At 42.7% G+C, this 16,448-nt stretch overlaps 1 protein-coding gene across 3 annotated transcripts in view; it reads right to left on the minus strand.

Annotated features, from left to right (window-relative positions):
• LOC136612832 (cytokine receptor common subunit beta-like) overlaps window positions 1-16,448 on the minus strand; it is a 46,412-nt gene that overhangs the window by 2,810 nt on the left and 27,154 nt on the right. For 2 of the 3 annotated variants that reach the window (XM_066593536.1, XM_066593538.1), the window contains exons 7-11: window positions 16,107-16,258; window positions 5,741-5,936; window positions 3,934-4,024; window positions 1,642-1,717; window positions 386-480 (exon numbers count right to left, since the gene is read on the minus strand). In XM_066593536.1, the coding sequence (XP_066449633.1) occupies window positions 386-480; window positions 1,642-1,717; window positions 3,934-4,024; window positions 5,741-5,936; window positions 16,107-16,258 (610 nt within the window). The remainder of the gene's footprint in view (window positions 1-385; window positions 481-1,641; window positions 1,718-3,933; window positions 4,025-5,740; window positions 5,937-16,106; window positions 16,259-16,448) is intronic. The other variant, XM_066593537.1, reaches the window with a different exon arrangement.

Raw genomic sequence — 16,448 nt, forward strand, 5'->3', positions numbered from 1 at the left:
AACAAGGGATTCGATGCAGGAGATTACATGATTGCACTACCTGAAAGTGAGCAAAGGACTGATGTGGGAGGTGCAGGAGCATTATTATTGGGGGTGGGGACGACATAATTAGCGCGGGGGGTCTCTGAGGGGTAGTATTTCTGTGAGAAGGTTACTAAGGAGCACTATTACTGAGACAGGGTCATTAATAGATACTTACTGTGAGATTACACAAAGGGTGTGGCTTAAGTGTTAAAGGGGCAAAGCCCAGCATTTAAAAAATGTGCCCTGGTGCGCCGTGCACGACGCAAAAACTGGCCTTTTTATTGCTTTACCGTTGGGAGCTATGTTTATACTTTAGGTACTTGAAGTATTATTATTCAGCAGCACAATATAACATACTTACATCAATACGTTGTTATATGGCTCCACATAAAGATGTTCTTCATAAGGAAAACTTGGTCCATTCTGTAAAGTTAGATAGCGAATCACTAACCTCTCCTGTACATAGATAATTTTATTAATGGATATCGGCTTTGTAACAACAATCATTAGAACATAGTAACATAGTATGTTAGGCCAAAAAAAACCCTATGTCCAACTAGCTCTAGTCACTGCTCTGGCCAGTGATTGACTACAGTAGTCACATGTCCCAGTCAGCAGCAACCAGCAAGTACAGAGGGGTTGAGAAGCAATTTTCAGTAGTGGAAAAACCTCTTTAAAAGTATTCCAGAACTTTGTGAACTTTTTCTATTGCTGACAAACAGGTCACCAATAGATGATCACCAGGGACCTGCCACTCAGATCCCACTATCACACCTTGTTTGAACGCCAATAATTCACATCCCCTTGCCAAAAGCACGCTGGCCAGTATTCAACCTCAATTAGGCTGTATTAACATGGGCGAGTGCAATATCAGTTGGAGAAACTCGAACCAATAATCACACTCTCAAACCTGCGATTTTTCAGCGAGTTATTTTTTGTAAACATCCCATAGAAAAATAATGAGCGAATCTTTGTGGACTATCATTCCAAGCGGACAGAACCCGCACGTGAAAAATCGCCCATGTGAATACATTCCTACTAGAGAACACCTCACAACTTATACATGTGTGGGCATTCCCAAGTCATCGCCTGAGGTAATGCCAATCAATTTACATAGGTTATCCCATGAGTTTTGGCATTACAAAGTCCTTATTTTCTTGGCACAAAAATGGAAGAGGGAGACATTTAGATTTTTTTTTTTACTATGTAGCTTTCACTCAGCTTTATATCCTTCTGATGCTCTCCGGAGACTAAGCAATGATAATGCTACATTATTAGTGTCTAGTTGGGTCTCACTGTGTTTGCTTATGTGAATAGTGTTCTTGAATAATTTTTTTTGATCATGAATATTCAACTTTTCTAGACCTTACATTTGATATTTAGAAATGTTTAGATCTATGATGGATGGAAGTCTGACCTCTATGACCCTTGCCGATCTGTTCATGGCCAGAAGGGTCACTGCAGAGAAGCACTATGAAGGAGCTGCAGTACTAACTAGTGTTTTGATCCCTTCATTCTAAGGATTGGTAGGGGTCCTAGCAGTCATCAAGACTCCCACCTACGGGAATTCCATACAAAATACCATCACTTTTTATGGTAGGAAACGTTTTTGCTTACCTTTGCTTTATGTAAACCTTTAACAATGGAACTCTTGCTGGGGTTTGGAATTGTATCTTCCCATTGTTTCTTATACCTATCATGGAAAGGTAGAGATAAGCAGAACTAAAGACCGCATTTCTAGTATGACTGAGATAACAAATACAGATGTAGCAGTGCAATCCTTTTGCAGAACTCCAGGTGCCGCTATGCTATCTATGCAGCACACCCACTGCTGGCTAGTATGAATGACATCCATGCTGCACAAATAGCGTAGCTGCCTAAGCAGCAAGTCCGCAACTCACCGGATGCGTTAGCGCTGAGCCAATCAGGGGGCAGGTCTGACTCACACCCCCTTCACACCCACTGCAGGCCGGCCGCGCGGAACTCCGGCTGCCGGGAGCAGGTGAGTATGTATATATTTTTTATTTTAACACTTTTCTGGATGAATTGCAGGGAAGGGCTTATATATTTAAGCGCTTCCCGACAATTCATCCCGCGCACGCCGGCAGCCCATTGCTTTCAATGGAGTCGGCTGTATTGCCGGCTCCATTGAATTCAATGGGCAAACATCGTTCTTCTCTGCCACAGCTGTTACAGCTGTGGCAGAGAAGAATGATTTGTCTAGTATATGTTCTCAATGGGGTCGGCGCTGCTGCCGCCGGCCCCACTGAGCGCATATAGTGAAGAGAACAGGAATCGCAGATCGCAGATAGGTGCGATCTGCGATTTCTGTTCTATAATTTATCGGACGAACGCATAAAAAGCGCTCATGTGTCCGATACCATTGCAAAGCAATGGTTTTAAAAAATCGCCGGACGCATGCGCATGCGCAAATCGCGCAAAAAAACGCCCGTCTGACTAAGGCCTGACACGGTATCGCAAGATCTCACAATAAGACTGTCACATCAGTGTTATTTTGTGTGTCTCTAAAAATGCTAGAGTGCAGAAATCCCAATCATTATAGACTTTATTTTTTATATGATCACTTTGAATTAAAGAAATGCTGCCATCCAATAGATGGCGCTGTAGAGGTATGTTCCATCTTTTTGATTTGCATAAATTTCCCAGATGAACATTGCCTTATAAGTCTCCTTACTTAGCTTTTAGGTGTCCCTACACCCCTTCTGGGTGCTTTCCTTGGGGAGAGACTTTACCATCCCCATATCCACTCATCCCCTAGGTGTCCCTGCACACTTTTTGGATGCTCTCCTTAAGGGGACACAACAGCGCTTCTGACCTGCAGCTGGATGGAATACAGCACTTTAGTTTTTTGGGGTTTTTTTTTATTGCTGTTTGGCACGTAGGAAACGTCATACACCAGTGTGAACAATCTCTAACTAATAAGATCTCACCGCTCTGATGCTGTATTGGTCCTGGTACACTGGCCAAATTCCTGGTCCAATGTAACAAGCACCAATCAACATGCATATATGATCAATCGTCTCTTATATTTTTTTCTTTTACACAGGCCGAGAATCGGCATTTGGTAAAATTTGACATTTCTGTCCAACTGTATTTGTGTTATGTTGGTGTGAGTTACTTTGCTGGGAGTCTGAGTTCTCTGTGCACTTGTGTTCTGCATTATTGATGGAATGGGTTTCATCTGTGTTGCTGGTTAATTGGGAGGGATCTTAATCCCTCCTCACCCTGGGAGCTGTGCCATTCAATTCTTTCTGAAGTCACCTTCTGGATGTGCAGAAGAGCGTAGCTTTGAGCAGTCGCTAGTCCAGTGCTTTGCTTCCTGGATTTTCTTCAAGCTCTTTAGATAAGTTCTGTGTTTTGTTCTATAGTGGAGTGTGTTCATTGGGATAGTATTTTTGGTATCACTAGTTTAGGGTGAGCGAGTACCCCAGGTTCTGGCGTGCCTGCGTCCTTATCAGGACGATCCACTCATTATTTAGGTAGGGACTTTTCACCTTTTAGAGTCCTATAGGGAAAGTTTCCTTTTACTTTGGTTTCTCATTTTTCACTTTCTGTTTGCTTTCCGGGTTCTGTGGTGTGAACAGTCCCCGTGTGTTTATCCCAGGAAATATGCTTTATCCCCGTGGTAGCAGACGCTACAATTGGATCTTTCATGTCCGAAACATTTTTCTGTGAAAAACGTTCCCAAAAGATTGTTTTCCATAACCCAGAGCAAGAACAAGCAAGGCCAGTTTTAACAACAGTAATGGGCATTATGGGCAATGTGTAAAACTGAAACTGCAAAAGTTCACCAGACAATTGTTTGTTCAACAGTTGTTTAACCAGCAACCTACTTCTATCAATGGGTCATGCAAATACAGGCATCATAATTACATGAAACACACTCACCTTACTATAGCTCTATATCCACATACTGCGCAGATTACGAAAAAAACCACAGATGATAGAACTAGAATGAACAGCACCGCTGTACTTACAACTAAAAGTGGGAAAAAGCAAAGCAAGTGAAATCACCAAAGCGGCACCTTCAAAAAACATCTAGACATTTTCTAAGGTCATAAAACATCATCTACACCATGAGCTGCTCAAATACAATTCATCATCATGATATTTATAGGGGTTGTCTACATAGGACAGCCTCTTCTCCATATGCACTGCTAGGGACTTATGAGCGTCGTAGATGGTGGTCTCTATCTGGGACAACTTGACAGACCAGAGGAGAGACTTCAGTTGGTACCATATAATACTACATTTCCTCTTTAGCATCATTGCAGAAGAAATATGTACATACATGGGCTAACTATAGGGGATGCAGGGGATGTGGTTGCACCCGGCCCAGGAGCCTTAGGGCCTCTCTTCTCCATATAGGGAGCCCAGTACTATGAATAAAGCATTATAGTTGGGGGCCCTGTTACAGATTTTGCATTGGGGCCCAGAAGCTTCAAGTTATGCCTCTGTGTACATATCAACATCTTCCCATAGCAATAACAGGTATGTGTTGGGCTTCAGCAAGACATCTTGCATTCAACTCACCATCAAGGAAGCTGCCGTATTATAGGGGTTCTCCTAGTTGGAAAACCACTTTAACTAATAGAGTAAATTTACTATTTTGAGACTGCCTGCTGTAAATTTACATCATCGCTTGCTAGGCTGTGTTCAGTAGCGATGTAAATATATGTTCTCCACTCCCCAAGCGGAGTAGGAAAACAAACACCTGCCACAAATGTGGAAGCAGCCTAACTCTACCTTGAGTGGTGTGAATAGGGCAGATCAGCACTTCACGAGCTATGCAAAAAAGCAAGGTAGAAAATACTACATGAAATTGTTTCTGCACTTGCCTGACCAAGCTATTTGGAATGCATCTATTTTGTATGGCAAAAATGGTGGCTCTATGACCCAGCTTCAATTTAGCTCAATCCAATCACAGCGCTTACCTACACAGCACTGATTGTGGAGGAATTCAAAGTTGAGCCAGGGAGACGACAGCGGGGAGAATTCTCAAGTAGCTTGCCGCACCGCCGGGTAGACCATCGCGCCGGGGACACAGACGCAGGCTGGGAGGTGAGTACTGCGTGTTTTTTGGTGTTTTTTTTTTCCCTCACTCGAGTATAAGCCGAGGGGGACTTTTTCAGCATTAAAAAAATGTGCTGAAAAACTAGGCTTATACTCGAGTATATATGGTGTATATATTTTAAAATACCTTGCATTTTAGAAGAAACAAAAATGATTGGTGGTAAAAGGGGTTTAAAGAAAAGGAAAAAAATACTACGGCAGAAACTTTTGTTTTACTCAAACATTACTTTTTTGTAGACCTCATAAATGAAGTGCTAACACACATATAATACAGAATGGTTCCTAAAATACCACAATCCATCCCGCAAGATAAAGCGTCTTCTATAGCTACATTGACGGAAAAAACATAAAGCTATGACACTGAAACATCGGGGAGAAGCATTTTTCTGGTCCTCGGGGTGGAAATTAGTCTTTAAGTGGTTAATAAACACTAAGTTCATCCGAGTTCTTGGCCAACTTTTTTTTTACATGAGACAAATTCAAAATCTACAATAAAAAAGTGACATTTTCAGGAAGCATTTTTCAATCTCAACATGAATATTGAGAGCAGTGTGTGTGTGTGGAAGAGGGGTGGGGTGTGGTGGGGGGGTGGGGGTAAAAAGCAGTGACGTTATGAAGTTACCTGATTTGGTGTGAAATGTTTGCACATTGCTCCATTCACTCCAGGGTCCCTTGTAGCATTCATCTGGGTCTATTTCACCCAATCGTACTCGTACCTTCACAGAATAGTTACTTCCAGGTTCAAGAGGATTTTCTAATCTGAGTACACGGAAGTTGTCATTCTGTGAAAGTGTATTGCCTGGGCAATCAACAGCATCCTGTCCATGAAGAAAAATGGTGATATTGTTAGAGGACATTGCTCATATCAAGAGAGATAACAGACAATGTGAGGATGAAATAATAGATTATTTAGCACCAGTCCTATCTTACAAAGAGGGGCTACATAGCTTAAAAAGAGACACACCCGTTCATCAATTCAACATTGTATCCATCATGCTTCATTATCTGTTAGCTTAGTTATAACCATCAATGTCATTAGTAATTACCTAAATAGCTTATCCTTTCTAAATGCCATCATTGTCCCTGTCATTACTACCTCTTGGGGTAGGACGTTCCATAGTTTGACTACTCTAACTGTAAAGAATCCCTAATTCCTGCCTAATTCAGATTCCCTCCACATGTAATGAATGTTCCCTGGTTTTTTGTACAGTGAGTGGGAAGAATAAATCATTTGCCATTTTTTGTATTGACCGCACATATATTCATACATTTAAAGGGATCTTCCACTCAGCGCCCACTGTCAGTGCCAGGGTCGGAGTGTAAGCCACTGCTGTAACCGTGGCTCATAATTGCAGGCCTAGCTCTCATTGAAATCATTGGGACCCCAGTCTCCAATTATAAGTGCAGCCCCTATTGATTTCAATGAGAGCTGCTCCTGCAATTACGAGCACAGGCCAATTCACAGGGGTTGGTCAGTGACTTCCGCTCCCATGCCACTGCAGCCCAGCACTGACAGACGGTTTTGAATGGAGAACCCCTTTAAGGCTTATTTCACGTAACGTTTTTGGCTCAGCCGTCCCTCCTTCATCTTGAGATTCTGTTGTCTGTGCTGAAAACTGCATAGGGGCAGAAACCAGGATGGAAACATATTGTTTAAGGTGTGAGATGGAAACCTCTTTAGTCTCCTTTCACATGGTTTCTGTCCATGTCAGTCAAGCTAGATGGCAAACTATCATCCTCGGCGCATTTCTATCCAGCTGTAAAGACTGACAGGAATGGAAACCTAGTGATAGAGTTACTAAAGAGGTCTCCGTCGTATATATTAACCCCTTAATGACATGGCCTATTTTGGGCTTAAGGACGCAAGAATTTTTGGCGGATTTTCTTCTCCATTTATAAAAAGTCATAATTTTTTTATTTTTCGGTCGACGCGGCCATTCAACCCCTTAACGACCAGCCTGTAGTGTTTTTACATCCTCCCGCAGTGGGCTTTATTCTCTGAGGACGTAAAAACGTGTCCTGCAGAGAATAAAGCCCCTCGGGCTGTGGACGTGACAGCTCCATGCTGTCAGTGTCCGCAGGTAGCTGACAGCATGGATCTGTCATCCCGGGCTGTTCGGACCCCCCCGACATTGCAATCGGCGCTATCCAATGGATAGCGCCGATCGCAAAAAAGTAAATAAAACTGCAAAAAAAGTTACATATTCAGCTGCTCTGATGGATCGGATCCATCGGAGCAGCTGAAATTACTCACCGAGGTCCGCGGCACGGCTCCCCGCTGTCCCGATGCTTCGGGCCCCGTAGCCGTCCTTCTGCGCATGCGCGCCAGGCGGCATTACGTCAGCCGCATGCGCAGAAGGCCCGGCGGCGCGGGAAATTTAAAATCTCCTGGCTCCCGGCTCCTGTAGGTAGCCGGGAGGCAGGAGATGTCAGCGGGGACCGCGGTGATCCAATGGATAACGGCGATCGCGGAAAAGTGAAAAAAAAAGTAAAAAAAGAAAAGTTTCACCTCCCCTCATGGATCGGATCCATGAGGGGAGGTGAAAATACTCACCTCAGGTCGCCGATGCCCTCCGGCTGGTGTCGGGACCCCCCGCTGGCTTCTGCGTTGTGCCGATGTGGCGCGCATGCGCAGAAGCCGGCGAGCCCGGCAAATTCAAAATCTGACTGGGGACCGCTGTATGTGGTTTCCAGTCATATGATCACCGTTATCCATCAGATAACGGTGATCATATAAAGTTAAAAAGTAAAAAAAAAAAAGTTAAAAGTTAAAAAAAGTTTAAAAAGTTAAAGTTTCATCTCCCCTTACGGATCGTATCCGTAAGGGGGAATGAAACTACGTACCCAAAGACCCGGATTTGTTCCCTGTTGGGATGTTGATCCGTGGACCTTACCCCAGCTTCGGCGCATGCGCCCATCAGCATGATGGCGGACGCATGCTCAAAAGTGAAAGATTGCCCAAGAAATTTAAAATCTCCCTGCTACTGGCTACCAAAGCTAAGTAGCCAAGAGCCTGGAGATGTTACGGGGGGCCGCGGTGAGCGGTTACTGGTCACATGATCGCCGTTATCCAATGCATAATGGGGATCACGTAAAAGTTCTTTAAAAAGTGGCAGTTTCATCTCTCCTCACCAATGCGATCGGTGGGGGGAGATGAAACATCTTCTCGGAGGCTTCCACATTTGAATCCAGATGTGATTATCCTCCATGGATCCTGCCGGCTACTGGGTATGTGCCCGCCGGCAAAATGCCGGACACATTCGCAGGAGCCGGGGAGCCCAGGAAATTTTAAATCTCCTTGCTCCCAGCGACCAACGGTCGCTAAGCGCTTGGAGCAGTGACCGGTGGCCTCGCTGAGCGGTCCCCGGTCACGTGATAAAGTAGCGAACTAACATTAGGCCGGTCACACATGACCGGAGAGGAATTACGGGTTCTGCATGCGCTGTGTGAGTAGGCAGTTATGCGCAGTACATTACGCGGCCGTACGCAGGGTCACAGCCGGGCTCACAGCTGGAATCCGCTGCTGGCCTCCGCAAGCAGATTCCGCCTACGGCTACGTGAGCCCGGCGTTATTCAGACCGCTACCTGTAATCCGTAATTTACAAGAAACCCCGGGAACGCTCGCCTTCCTGCAGTTCCAGGAGCAGCTTGTTGAGCGCCTTCTCTGTGAGACCGCCGCACCGCAGCAAAATTACAAAGCCTCACAGAGCGCCACTTTTTACACCCCATACCCGCCGCTGAGGTTACGAAATACCCCCCAAAATACATGAGAGGAGGGGGGGATACCCGGTTTTCTTGCCCCATCTGCCCATCCCAAGCAGCCTCCGTAATTACCCCTGTCTTCGGACATAAAACGCAGTTTATATTATTACCTTTATCTAATATTTAGGGAATGCCAAAAAAATGGCGATGGCGTCGGGGGGGGGGGGGGGGAGGGATTATTTTTAGGAAGTCAGTTTTTTTTCTGTATATGTGGGCAATGGGGCCTGGAATTTATTCAGTTCTGCCCTGAAATCCAGCGGGCATTCCCTCCATTATGGGCCTAGCTATGTTTCCTTTAAGTAGATTAGGGCCACAATGGGTATGTTTCTGAACAAGGGACAAACGGGGGTATCCATTTTGGGGTGAACGTCTTCATTCCTGTGTACACTGTAAAAAAAAACAGTTTTTAAATTGACAAAATTGACAAACAAATGAAAATCGTAATTTTTTCCTTTTGCTTTGCTTAGATTCATTCAAATACTTTGGGGTCAAAATATGCAGTACACCCCTAGATGAATTTGTTAAGGGGTCTAGTTTTCAAAATGGGGTCATTTGTGGGGGTTCTCTATCGTTTTGGCTGCTCAATGGCTCTACAAGTGGGCAATGGGGACTGGAATTTATTCCGTTGTACCCTGAAATCCAATGGGTGCTCCTTCCATTATAGGCCTAGCTATATTTCCTTTAAGTAGATTAGGGCCACAATGGGTATGTTTCTGAACACGAGACAAACGGGGGTATCCATTTTGGGGTGAACGTCTTCATTCCTATGTACACTGTCCAAAAAAAACAGTTTTTAAATTGACACAATTGCCAAAAAAATGAAAATCATAATTTTTTCCTTCTGCTTGGCTTAGATTCATTCAAAAACTGTGAAGTCAAAAAAGTCATCATACCCCTAGATAAATTCGTTAGGGGGTCTACTTTTCAAAATGAGGTCACTTGTGGGGGTTCTCCATTGTTTTGGTCACTCAAGGGCTCTACAAGTGGGCAATGGGGACTAAATCTCCTTCAAGCAAAATTTCTGTTCCGAAAGCCACCGGTTGCTCCTTTCATTTTGGGCCCCATTGTGCATCCAGACATACGATTAGGGCCACAATGGGTATGTTTCTGAGCATGGGAGAAACAGGGTTATCCATTTTGGGGTGCAAGTCTTCATTCATATATGTGCGGTACAAAAAAACTGCTTTTAAAATGACAGAATTACCAAAAAAATGAAAATCGTATTTTTTTTCCTTCGGCTTGGCTTAGATTCATTCAAAAACTGTGAAGTCAAAAAAGTCATCGTACCCCTAGATAAATTCGTTAAGGGGTCTACTTTTCAAAATGGGGTCACTTGTGAGCGTTCTCCATCGTTTTAGTCACTCAATGGCTCTACAAGTGTGCAATAGGACCTAAATCTCCTTCAAGCAAAATTTCTGTTCCGAAAGCCATCGGTTGCTCCTTTCATTTTGGGCCCCATTGTGCATCCAGATGTAAGATTAGGGCCACAATGGGTATGTTTCTGAGCACGGGACAAACAGGGGTATCCATTCTGGGGTGCAAATCCTAATTTTCATGTGTACTATAGAAAAAAGTCCTGTCTTTAAAATGACATATTTGCAAAAATATTAAATTTTAGTTTTTCTCTTCTAAATTGCATTGACTCCTGAAAAAAACTTGTGGGGTTAAAATACTCATGACACCCCTCAGTGAATACGCTAAAGGGTGTAGTTTTTAAAATGGGGTCACTTGTGGGGGTATCTATCATTTTGACTCCTATGAGCCTTTCCAATCTTGGATTGGTGTAGGAAAATAAAGTGTTCCTCAAAATGCTGAAAAGTAATGTTAAATTTGTACGTCTCCTAAATGGTTAAAAAAAAAACGAAAGTTTTTCCAATGTGCGCCCAAAATAAAGTAAACGGATGGAAATATAAATCTTAGCAAAAATGTCTATATTATGTTTGCACATATTTGAGATATTGCAGTTGGAAATGTGAAAAAATGATGATTTTTTTCAAAATTTTCCCAATTTTGGCGCTTTTAATAAATAAACACAAATTCTATCAGTCTTTGTTTTCCACCTAAATGAAGTACAACATGTGGCGAAAAAACAATGTCAGAATCGCTTGGATATGCAAAACCTTTTTGGTGTTTTTCCATGCTAAAGTGACACGTGTCAGATTTGCAAAATTTGGCCTGGTCATTAAGGCGCAAACAGGCGTGGTCACTAGGGGGATAAGGGCTTGCTTTTTGCGTGGCGAACTGTAGTTTTTGATGATGCCACTTTTTTTTTTTTTACAGCGTTAATCATGCAGCATAAATAAGACAATCCAGTTTTTCTGCGGGTTGGTACGGTTACAACGATACCAAAATTCTTTTATTTTTTTTTAGGTTTTCTCCACTTTTCTGCAATAAAAACCCTTTTTTGGAAATCTTTTTTTTTTCTAAATCGCTGCATTCAAAGTCCTGTAACTCTTTTATTTTTTTATTTACGGAGCTCTGTGAGGGCTTATTATTTGCGAGACGAGCTGTAGTTTTTATTGGTACCATTTTGGGGTACATACAGCTTTTTTGATCACTTTTATTGCGTTTTTAGGGAGGAAAAATGCTAAAAATTAGCATTTTTACTCTATTTTTCGTCCACACTCAAAAGCATGTGCAGCTTATTGTACGCGTTGTTACAGACGCGACGATACCAAATATGTGGGGTTTTAATATTTTTGACCTTTTTTTATGCTAATGAGAAAAAGCATAAAAAAAGGGGTTTTTTACCTTTTTTTTAAAATTTTTTTAAATTTTTTTTCACACTATTTGTGTCCCCATGGGGGACTTTGACCACAGTACTGCCCATCGCTTTGATAAGGCATGGCAGGGCTACAGGCTGGGCTCTCACGATAACATCATATGTGATCCCGCGCTATCCCCAGGACGTAAGTTTACGCCCTGTTGCGGGAAGTACCCTGCTTCCAGGAGGTAAGCGGGAAGGGGTTAAATACTGCGGTTCCATTCCAGTTTCATTCAGGTTTTCGTCCCAATGCAGTTTTCTGTATAAAAGATGGAAACCCAAGATGTAACTAGAACTAAAAAGATGTTATGAAAGTAGTGAGATCAGCACTACTGCATCTTCCTTCCAAGCTAAGGAAACACCATTTTTTAAACTTTTCATTAGAATCTAATAATCTATCACCCGATTTTGAACACTTGAGCACTCCAACATGCTTTTAAGAGTGTGATCCCTATACTCATGGTGCGCTCATGCATCGTTGGATACAATATTCAAACCTGTAGTTAAAGATGTTGTCCAAGATATTTAACATTTTTTGTAAGTGCAGGTAAAATGGTAAAGTAACAAAAAAAATTATACTCACCCCTCTGCTGCTCCAGCACCGCCATCCTGGTCCTCTCCGTGGGCTTTTTTTACATGGCTGCAGCAATACCAAGCCTGTTTAGCCATGTGACCACTAAGTCGATCATAGATCACAGCAGTGTATGGCGTAAGACAGCTGAAGCCAGTAGGTATATAGACACATCACTGTTGCAGCCGGATGATGAGGACCTGATTGGCAGCACTGAAGCAGCAGGGGACTAAACTTCCTGTGGATAGGGAATAACTTTGGATCTTGGTGCAACCCCTCTAAATATCTCAGACAAGCAGCTTAGTATGACAGAATATGTGAAAGTTCATTTTATCTATTTTTTTATACTGTAGCTGACGAATTACCTATTTCCCTCATTTAAGACACAGAAGGCTGAAATAGGGATAAGGCTAAGTAATGCCAATTACTATTGGTCGATATTATGCAAACAGTTTTCTGACATGTTTAAAAATGTACTTATTGTCATATATGCTTTTTATAACCCCTATCAGCAACGGCAGGGAGTCTGTGAACTGGGAGATACATAGTAACATAGTATGTTAGGCTGAAAGAAGACAATGTCCATCTAGTTCAGCCTGTTTCCACTCCCCCTTCCTTGTTGATCCAGTGGAAGGCAAAAAAACTCAGTGAGGCAGAAGGCAATTTAGCCCATTTGGGGGACAAAAATTCCTTCCCGAATCCATAATGGCAGTCAGAATAATCCCAGGATCAACCTCTGATAGTTCCTACCTGACTCCAAGACCCGGATTAACAACCCCGCTGGTCACCTAATGTCTATATTCTGTAATATCATAGCGCTCTAAAAAGACGTCTAGTCTCTCTTAAACTCCTCTATGGATTTTGCCATCTCCACGTCCTCAGACAGAGAGTTCCACAGTCTCACTGCTCTTACAGTAAAGAACCCCCTTCTGTGTTGGTGATGAAACCTTCTTTCCTCTAAACGTAGAGGATACTCCCTTGTTACTGTCACAGTCCTGGGTATAAATAGATAATAGGAGAGATCTCTGTATTGTCCCCTGATATAGCTATTCATAGTTATTAGAGCGCCCCCTTGTTACAGTCCTGGGTATAAATAGATGATGGCAGAGATCTCTATATTGTCCCCTGATATATCTATACAGACCACTAGTACCCCCAGGTTTTTTCCATCTCACTTTTTCCTAGCTGTACCCCATTTAGTGTGTATTGGTGACATCCATTTCTTCTGCCCATGTGCATAACCTTACACTTATCAATATTGAACTTCATTTGCCATTTTTCTGCCCAAGCCCCCAGCTTATCTAGGTCCTTTTGCAGCTGCACATTGTCCTCTGTTGTATTAATTATCTTGTATAATTTTGTATCTGCAAATATTGATATTTTACTGTGCAGCCCCTCTACCAGGTCGATGATAAATATATTAAACAGAATGGGGCCTAGTACTGAACCCTGTGGCACCCCGCTAGTGACGGTGGCCCAATCAGAGTGCAAACCATTTATTACCACCCTCTGCTTTCTATCTCCGAGCCAGTTCTTTACCCAGATACAAACGTTTTTACCCAATCCGAGCTGTCTCATTTTATATATCAGCCTATTATGCGGCACAGTGTCAAATGCTTTAGAGAAGTCCAGATATACGAGATCAATAGACTCTCCCAGGTCCAGCCTAGAACTTACTTCATTGTAGAAGCTGATCAGATTGGTCTGACATGGTCGACCCCTCATGAACCTGGGCTGATGAGGAGTTATACCGTTGTTTTCCTTGAGGTATTCCAGGATGGCATCTCTCAGAAACCCCTCGAATATTTTCCCAATTATTGAAGTGAGACTTACCGCCTGTAGTTACAGGCTCCCTTCTTGACCCCTTTTTGTATATTGGAACCACATTGGTAATACGCCAATCCAGTTGTACAACCCCGGTCTCAATAGTGTCCCTAAATATAAGAAAAAGCAGTGTATCTATCATGTCACTTAGTTCCCTTAGAACCCTTGGGTCTTTTCCATCTGGTCCCAGAGATTTGTTGATTTTAATCTTTTTTAACCGGTTCTGCAACTCCTCCTGCATTAGGCGGTTATATTTACCATGGGTTCCTTTTATCCACCTGCATCTCGTGTGACATTTCTCTTTCCTTCGTGAATACACTTGAGAAATAACTATTACATAGATTCGCCTTTCCCCATCATCTTCTATGATTTCTCCTGCATTACTTGTTAAAGGGCCAGTGCTCTCAGTGCAAATCCGTTTACCATTTGTGTAAATGAAGAATAGTTTAGGGTTATTTTTGCTCTCTTTGGCAATCAGTCTCTCTGCCTCCTCCTTTGCAGTTTTGATCTTTTCCTTACATAATTAATTTTTCCCAAGTGTCCCTCAACCGGCACCTCTGTGATTCTGTCCGGTTTGTTGGTTAATAATAAGTTCAAAGTGGCCCTCCCTCTAGTTGGCTCCCGTACAAGTTGGGTAAGGTAGTTATCTTTAATTGTTCCCAAGAACTTATCTCCCTTGTGAGATTCACAGGTTTTGTCTTCCCATATTTATCTGGATAATTAAAGTCCTCCATAATAATTATTTCATTGCGGTTTGACACCTCTTCTATTTGTCTTAGTAATAAGTTTTCAGTTTCTTGTGCTATTTTTTGTGGCCTATAAAAAAAACCCTATCAAGATTTTGTCTCAAACATTACTGATAATAAGAAATTTAATAGTCTATGTTCAACATAAAGATTTGTTAGAGGCTTTCTGGGGAGAATACTCTTGATTACATATCCTCAGGCCAGAGTCTGCTGCTCAAGACCCCAACTGACACCCTTGACAGCGCCACAAATACACAGGAGTCGGAGAAGAAGCAGATGCTCCGACCGCTGTGTAGTGGCTGGCGCTTGTAGTTGCAATGAGAACTGTGCCTGCAGTTACAAGCACCAACCACTACACAGGGGTCAGAGCACTAATATAGAGCAAAGTCCTCAGGAATGTGATGGCTGTGACAGCCAGTCCCAGCCATCACAGTGAGAAGGCACTGCTGTGCCCTCCCCTGCATCTCGGAGCTCAGGCAGCTCATCTGCCATCTCCCTTGCGTATAGCTCTTACCCAGCTGTCCCAAGAAGGCTGAAGTCACCGGGCTTTGCTCAAAGACCCACAGAGGCTCATCAGTATAGTCTCTGGGGATGTGACTGCAGTCACATAGTAACATAGTTTGTAAGGCCGAATGAAGACAATGTCCATCTAGTCCAGCCTGTCTATCCTCCTGTCTTGTTGATCCAGAGGAAGGCGAAAAACCCCAAGAGCAGAAGCTAATTAGCCCTTTTGGGGAAAAAATTCCTTCCCGACTCCCTGATGGCAATCAGACTGTTCCCTGGATCAACCCCTAATAGTTCCTACACGGCAATCAGAGTAAAGTTTAATTCCAAATAAAAAACTTTTATAATGGTTTACCCTATCTCCCCCTTCTCACGGCCTGTCAGGGGGAATATAGGTATGTACAATCACTACACACACAGTAAGGACATGTTCACATGGCGGAATCTGATCAGGATTTTTTCGCATGTATTCCACATCTAAAACTGAAGCAGAAACTTGTAGCTAAACTTCATATTACTGCTGCTTATTTTGCCATAGAACAAAGCTATCATGTCATTTTTGACAAGAAGTCATAGAAACAAGACCACGCCCTCACCTCCAAAGATGGCGTCATTTCATTTTTTTCCTCATTTTATTCCAGTGTTCAAACATTTTTCAGTATATTATATGATACCAGTGAAAAATACAACTCGTCACGCAAAGCACAAATCATCAGACGGCGGCGGCGATGGGCAAAAAAAAGTTATGGTTACTGCTTGAAGGACTCATACCAAGCCACTCATTCATCTGCTATACACTTAATTTCATTGCACCAACCTCATTTGGCTTCATGTCCTTCTCTCTCCAGTAACAAAGTTCGTACTTATATTTAAAGTGGGCATTCTGTTCAATTTGTTTTTTCCAGCCAATTTCAAAAGTTTCTTCTTCCTTTCTTTCTTCAACAGTCAGTATCCTGGGTTCCAGCATAACTAAAGGGACAAGAGGGAATGAATATATGTATACAGGCTGCTATAAAACACCTGTTTATTAGCTGTATACTGTATATAGAAAGCTGTAAAGAATTCTTGGATATATTTGACACTTATTCACACATGGGGGCTCTTCAGTAGAGAATGCATGGTAGGATCTCTCTTCACCTTTGATCAATGACTTACGGTA

Source organism: Eleutherodactylus coqui, chromosome 2 (genome assembly GCF_035609145.1).
Source record: "Eleutherodactylus coqui strain aEleCoq1 chromosome 2, aEleCoq1.hap1, whole genome shotgun sequence".
In the NCBI taxonomy this organism is placed as follows: Eukaryota; Metazoa; Chordata; class Amphibia; order Anura; family Eleutherodactylidae; genus Eleutherodactylus; species Eleutherodactylus coqui.